Consider the following 7,866-nt stretch of genomic DNA (forward strand, 5'->3'; position numbering starts at 1 on the left):
CTCTACCCAATAGCAGTGATTTCCAATTTTGTCATGGGTCCAGTCACTGACATCATTAATCTCCTATTTGTCTTATGATTATTTCTATTATGGATGTTTCATGTGAATAGAATTGTATAATATGTGGTTTTTGAATCAGATTTTTTTTTTACTGAGCACAATATTCTCAAGCTTCATCATTTTTGTTGCATTAGTTATGCAAAAGTGAGACTATTAAGACTGTGATTTTAAAATGTTCTGTATTGTTTTCTTTTTTTACTTAAAAATTATATTGTTGACTATTTATCAATACTATATGTGTATAAGAGTGATTGTAATTTTCCTTTCTTTCTCTGTTGTAAATATTTTTCAAGCTACATATTAAGAAAAAACATGCAAGTATAAATTACACTTGTAAATACCAGGGGAACACACTCAACTAAAGCAATATTACCAATCCTCCAAAAGCCACTAAAAATTATAGCACAGAAAATATTCTGTTCCAGAGATCAAATTAGTTTTACTGACAGGAATATATTAATATATTTCAACATTAATTAAATTAAGAGGAATCATGTCATCATCAAACTCAGCACTAATTTTTAGTAAAACCTATTAATGTGTTAGCATTGAATTTATACCCATAGTATATATGAAGTGTGTAACATGGCGCATGTTTCCCAAACTGTCAGAAATAAGATAATTCTATTTGTTACTAGATACTTTGGAGTTTATCGATATAACTTAATATATGAAATATATATGAGATTTGAAATTGCAATAAAATTTAAATTATGCTTATTTTAGGAGATTATGATTGTATGCTTAGAAAACTACTAAAGACATTTTGAAGCAATTATTTAATAATGAGCTATTATAATATCTACATCAATAAAAATGAGCTAAGAAGAATTTTACTATAAGGCTATGAATAAAATAAATTTTAAAAATAATTTTGAATGAGAAAGGGAAATGATGAAAACTTGAAAATATATAAAAGTATATCTTGCTTTTTTAAAAATAATATAACCTAAAATATAGGAAAGGAGAAAACAAATCCTACCCAAACTAGACCTCAAAACCAGAAGTCATGACAGAACAGATTAGTAGATTTGGTTAGATTAAATTAAACCTCACCTGGAAAATATTATTACCAAAAAAAAATCAAACACAAAAGAAAATAATTGCCCTTATACCTGAAAAGCACGAGACTGTTAAGTCCTAAATTTCCTAACATATAGAAATCCTAAAGAAAGCAATAAAGACTAATAAATATAGGAAAAAGTTATAAAAAGACATCTCACACAAAATTAAGGCAAATGGTTCATACACATTTTAAAACTTGTTTAATCTTACTGTAAGTTTAGTATATGCATCTTAAAGTAATGATTTTTTTCCTATCATAATGTTAAAGAAAGATGTAAACTTGGAATAGTCTGTATCTTTTTAGTTTTTGTCACAACTTTGGCGGTAAATGTGGTTAAGTCCTATAAAGTCTCTTTCTTTCCAAGGACAATGTGGTTTCTTTTTTTGGATGTTTTTGATATGTTTTTTTTTTTTAATCTGGGTCTATTCCCAGGGTATTTACTTACCCAATCAATAAAGAATCACTTTAAAATGGTGAACGAAAGAAAAAAAAAAAAACGTGGACAGGAACCTATGGTTCTTAGTGCACTCTGCCAAGTCAAAATTCTGTAGAAGATCATGTTGGTGATGGTTATACTATACTTGCTCTGAGCCTGTTTGTGCCTGCTATTTTGCTTTGAAATCCTAATCAGATGATTACATTTCAGTAAGTATTCATTTTGTTATATTTAAAGTGTGTGTGATAATCCATTTCAAACCTCAGAGTTAGCATGAGTGAAGTGCACAGAGTAAGAGTATTAATATTAGCTGCTAGTATTCTCCTTTGAAAGTCCACAAAAAGAGATAGAAAGGAGAAGAGCCCATTAAATTAATCCTTTACAATCCGCTGGACTTTGATATGTTCCATCATCTAGAGAATTGAGACATGAAGTCTGTTTACACAAAGAAAAGTAAAGAGTGATAAAGTAAAACTTCTGCAAAAGCTTTTAATGATGATAACCAGGGATACAGGCAAGTCTAAGTTTTACCATTACAGAAGACTTTTTAGCTTATAAATCTTAGAAGTGAGGTCACCTGTGTTCAAATCCTGCCTCTACCCTGCGTGACTTGGGACTAGTTTCTTAAGCTCTCCACAGGTCCAATCTGTCCATATAATGAGTTGCTTTAAGTATGGATGTAAGTCATAGTCAATAATACATAAAAAATATATTAGAATATGGCTAGTATAGATGATTAGGCAAGATCTCACTTTCCCAATAGTGCATTTCATAGATTGTGACTTACACTTTACTTTGGCTATCTTGAAAAAGTACATGGCTTCTCAGATCCATTTATTCAAAAAACAAAACAAAACAAAAGACAATACAGCAGAACCAAAATCCCATCTGTTCTACTTGAAAAGAATAGAGAGGGAGAGTGTTATACTGAATAAATCTTCCTTCAGAGGATACATATATTTTAACTTTGAGCTATTTAAAACACAAATATGAACAGTTAACATTTAAACATTTATAGGACTAGAAATATTTTAAGAGGTTTATCAAAATATAAGATATTTTCTTTCTATAAATATCTGCCTTAGTTTCTTAATATCAATAACTAAAATAAAAAATTCTAATACCCTGGCTTGGTCAAAGATAGTTAATCATTTAACAGTTGTTTCAACATTCACAGCTTGAGATATTCTAGTCAGTGGCAGGCCCAAGGAAGTGAAAAGAGGCCAGTGTCAGCTTCATTCTTATCCCAGGCATGGAATCCAGAGTGAATCAAGCTGTGGGAAGTCTGTTGGTATTTTGAGGAAAAAATGATGGCTTTTTCCTGTTACAAAAACACTTCTAGGAGTGAAATGACAATGTAAGTGATGTCTTAAGTTTATTTATTTATTTTGAGAGAGAGGAGGGGCAGAGAGAGAGAGTCCCAAGCAAGCTCTACACTGTCAGTACAAAGCTGACATGGGGTGCTTTTCTTGCAAACTGTGAGATCACGACCTGACCCAAAATCAAGAGTCAAACACAAACTGACTGAGCCACCCAGGTGCCCCAGGAATTTATTAATACCAGTAATAAAGATTATGTTTTTATTTCATAATTAATTAAGATATGCACAACTACCTTTTCTCAAGACATAAAGCAACTTGTTCATCCTCTTTGAAGTTAAAAACAAAATAAAAACAGACCGACCTTCTATAGAAAGCTTTTTCTCCTAAGTTTGTAGTTAGCAGAACAGTTTGCTATAACACTAGATTTCAGAACACAAGCAAGAGAGCCACATTGGGAAAAAGTAGATAGGTGTTGGACACAGACAAGTACATCTTATCTTCTGGCTGGTTTTGGAGCAAAGACGAAACAATTCATCACCACAAGTCTGTATCTAGAATTTTATCTCAGCCTTGATTTCACTTTTATTTATTCTATAAAACATTCAAACCTCCCATGCATCATCTTTCTCTCATTATTTTGCATTTTCTCTTTCCATCATACTTATTGGTGTACACTTTTTGCAGACCTTCATTACATGACTCATAGCTGTACTATTAAAATAATGAGTTCTCTGTTCCTCTTTAACAAAAAATCTTCCTTCAAAATTACAGAACAGAACAATTAAGTTATGAGAAATCCCATCTTTATTATGCCATTTTCTTCAAACCCTATAGTGTCATTTGCTCTCAGTGTAGACATAGTGAAGGCTGAACCACTTAGTTCATGTTCTGCAACTCCTCATATTCCTACCCCACATCATGTCTGCATAATTTTGCAACCAAGCATTCTACCTACACCTCTTAATACTGCCTTGATCTTGCTTTGTTCACACTGCATTCTCTGGCTTAAATAATTCCTATTCTTTTTTCCCCCTCTTTTATATAGTATCATTATTCCAAAGGCTATTCATTTACTTCCCACATACTACATCCAATCCACTGTGATTTCCTCAGAATTTCTGATTCAGTTAGTGTCTGACTTCATTTGGTCCCCAAAACACTATCTTCCATGTTTATTAGAATTGTATGGTAAGGATATAGTATACTATCTTTTGTTTAATAATTAATATGTAATTCAGAATAAATAAGTTTAAGACAAATACCTATCTCCAGAGGAAAGTTGAGGCTGCTATTGAGAACTGATTTTGACTGTTGAAAACTTTAATTAACTTTAATTAGGTAATTAACTTTGATGACTACTTTTTCCCAGATTTATTGGGATATAATTGATATATAACAATGTAGTGATGCTATATATCTATCTATTGCAAAACAATTCCCACAATAAGGGCAGCTAACATATCCATCACTTCATATAGTGTTTTTGTGTTGTGTGGTACAAACTTTTAAAACCTACTTTATTAGTAACTTTCAAATAAACAAAACAGCATTGAAAACTATAGTCTTGCCATTCATTTGATCTCCAGAACTTCATCTTATAACTGAAAGTCCGTAGCCCTTTGATCATCTTCACATTTTTCTGTACACTGCATACCTCACCCCATCCATGGAAAACCAACAATCTTTTCTGTTTCTATGAATTTTTTGTTTTCTAATTTCCACCTCTAAGTTCAATCATATATTACTTTTAAAAGAAAAAAAATTTAAAAAGGTGCCAGTAAAGCACAGAAATAAAGGTTATGAACCAGGATACTCTAAAGCAGCAGTTTTCCAACTCTAGCATTCATGGCTAAAACAAATCTCCGTTGGCCAAACTTCAGAGTTTCTGATTCAACTTACTTGGAATGAAGTCCCAAGAATCTGCGTCTTTCTAGTGAGTGTCAAAATGATGCTGATATTGCTGGCTGGGGGCCATACACTTTGTGAACCATTGGTCCAGCTGAGTAGAGAAGATATATATATAGCTTTAAATCCTAAGACATAAAGAATAAAAGGCTTCATTTGTCTTTGGATAATAGAAGGACATTACAAATTATTTTATTTTTTGTTTGCTTATTGGTTAGCTAATTTTATGACATAGTATCAGATGGGTTAAGGGAAAACATAGGTAGATATAACTAGAAAATAGAATGCATCAAATACTCTGTAAACAAGTATAAAGTTGGTGTATTAAAATAATACCCAGATAAATAGAAGGTCATGTTTATTTTTGTTTATTTTTAATGTTTATTTATTTTTAAACAACAGAGAGAGAGACAGTGCAAGCAGGAGAGGGGCAGAGAGAGAGGGAGACACAGAATCCGAAGCAGGCTCGAACTCATGAACCGTGAGATCATGACCTGAGTTGAAGTCAGATGCTTAACCGATGAGCCACACAGATTCCCCTAGAAGGTGATGTTTATAGTATGATCACACACAATGTTTCACATCAATAAATAATGCTGGGGGAAAAATAAGTCTAGCCCTACATCCAGCCCCATGCTGAACACTGATCATGAAACCCACTTAAGATTCTCTTCCTCTGTCCTGCTCTGGTTCATGCACTCAATCTCTCTCTCAAAATAAATAATATATAAATAAATAAACATTTTTAAAGGATGAAAATTGACTAGTAATTTACTATGGTCTGTGTTCCTGATAAACTACCTAAATGTTTTGTATAGAATGTCTCTATCTTGCTTCAGATTCTCTCTCTCTCTCTCAAAAAAAAAAGTATTAAGAAAACAGATACAGAATGGGTTTTAGTACAGAAAAATTGTCAATAACATTCCATAGGTATTTACCTAATTAGTAGTATTTCAATGAACAAGAATTCATATAATTGAAAGTTTCTTACAATTTCAAGAATTGTAAATGAACTTAAAAACAATACAATGCAACAGTGACCCAATACACACACACACACACACACACACACACACACACACACACACAAGAAAGAAAGAAATTTTTAATAAAGAAACAAAAGCTTTACCATTTGAAAGTTTTTCAAAACTTCCTGACTCAGGCATAACAAAAGAAAACTGGATAAATAGAAGAAATGGTGTTTGTTAAAGGCCTTCTTGTTAGTGAATTATGCTAGGTATTGTTAAATGCAATATTTACTTGAATCAGATGGGAAAGCTCACTCTTTATATTGAATAAACTGTGATATTTATTCAGGATAAAAAAGCTAGTAAATGAGTAAGTTGGAATTTATATGTGGAGCTGATTGCTCATTTTTTCCCAGGGTTTTGCTCATTACTTATTGCAATATGCATTATAAAAATCTCCATCTGAGAGAATTCCAGAGAGTAGTCCTTGCACCAGACAGATGGATGAGGTGAATGACTTGGAATGGATGGACACTGCTTTCAGTCACATTGCAGTGTGATCACTGTGGTTCAATGACCTCATTGGAGGCTTTTTGGTGCTCACCTCATGTGGTCTTAAATATTATGATAGATGCACATGACAATAAGGGAAAGGGAAAATAATAAAACACAACATTAAATTTTCTTCAGCTGAGTCTTAATTTGCTTACTTTATTTTTTTAGAGTAATTGATTAAACATCCAGAGAAATGGATAACTTCACCTATGGGGGAACATTCTTCCTCATGGGCTTCTCAGATATTAGGGAGATCCAGATCTTATACACGGTCCTATTTTTGCTGATTTACCTGGCAGCCCTACTGGGGAATCTTCTCATCATCACCCTCACCACCAAGGATCGTCGTCTCCACACTCCGATGTACTTCTTCCTGAAGAACCTGTCCTTTCTGGATCTTTGTCTCATTTCCATCACTGTCCCCAAATCCATCATGAACTCTCTAATGAATCAAAACTGAATTTCCTTCCTTGGATGTGTTTCACAGGTATTTTTCTTCTTCCTCTTAGCCAGTACAGAAGTAGCACTACTCACAGTCATGTCCTATGACCGCTATGTTGCCATCTGCCACCATCTCAGATACAATTTCATCATAGGCCATCGAGCTTGTGTAGAGATGGCCACCTCTTCATGGGTCAGTGGATGTCTCAATGCAATTCTTCATACAGTTTCTACCTTTTCCACACCCATATGCAGGTCTCCTGTAGTTAATCAGTTCTTCTGTGATGTCCCACAACTGCTCTCTCTTGCCTGTTCATATAACATTGGGGAATTAGTAGTCATTGGGCTCAGCCTACTTTTAGATTTTGGTTGTTTTGTGTTTATTGATATTTCATACATTTATATATTCTCCACCGTGCTGAGGATGCCCACCAGAGAAGGCAGGCACAAAGCTATTTCCACATGTTTACCTCATCTCATTGTTGTGACTCTGTTTCTCTCTTCTGGGTTTTTTGCCTATTTACACCCCTTGTCCAAATCTCCATCACTCTTGGATTTGCTAGTTTCAGTATTCTATACTGTGGTGCCACCCACCATAAACCCCCTCATCTATAGTCTGAGAAATAAGGATATGAGGATGGCACTAAGGAAATTGATAATGACCAGATATTGGCTATCAAACTAAAAAGTTAATATAGAATATATTGTGATCTTTTTATTCACTGACATCATTGTATAAATAATCTGTTGCATAGTCTTGTAATAATATTGGATATATAGACTAAAAATTATCATAAAGATTTAATTGTACTCATTAAAGTGCAATTATTAAGAAACATCCTCATTGTTCAGATCAAGTTGATGGCAAAACCAGTAGATTTCTACTTGTATTTGGCAGATATATTCTGATATTGTATTTGTCAGACTAATAGGAACTCCCTTTTCTGTGACAAATGGTAAATTGTACAGGATACTGGGGCATCAGAGCTAAACTTGGGCTCTTCCAGACAAACCAGTTGTATACTAACTCTTAGAAAAATTAATATGTAAAAAGTCACATGACACAATATGTATAATACATTCTTAAATTAAAGGAAATAGATATAAGTGATG

The 7,866-nt window shown here is 33.2% G+C and overlaps 1 protein-coding gene across 1 annotated transcript; it reads left to right on the forward strand.

The window, feature by feature from the left end:
• Nucleotides 1-6,505: 6,505 nt before the first annotated feature.
• On the forward strand, nt 6,506-7,438 carry LOC144241499 (olfactory receptor 14A16-like). Its single transcript, XM_077776078.1, is given in 1 exon segment — nt 6,506-7,438. A coding segment is annotated over 1 exon segment (933 nt).
• The last annotated feature ends 428 nt before the right edge of the window (nt 7,439-7,866 follow it).

Source organism: Crocuta crocuta, unplaced genomic scaffold (assembly GCF_008692635.1).
Source record: "Crocuta crocuta isolate KB4526 unplaced genomic scaffold, BGI_CrCroc_1.0 scaffold441, whole genome shotgun sequence".
NCBI lineage: Eukaryota > Metazoa > Chordata > Mammalia > Carnivora > Hyaenidae > Crocuta > Crocuta crocuta.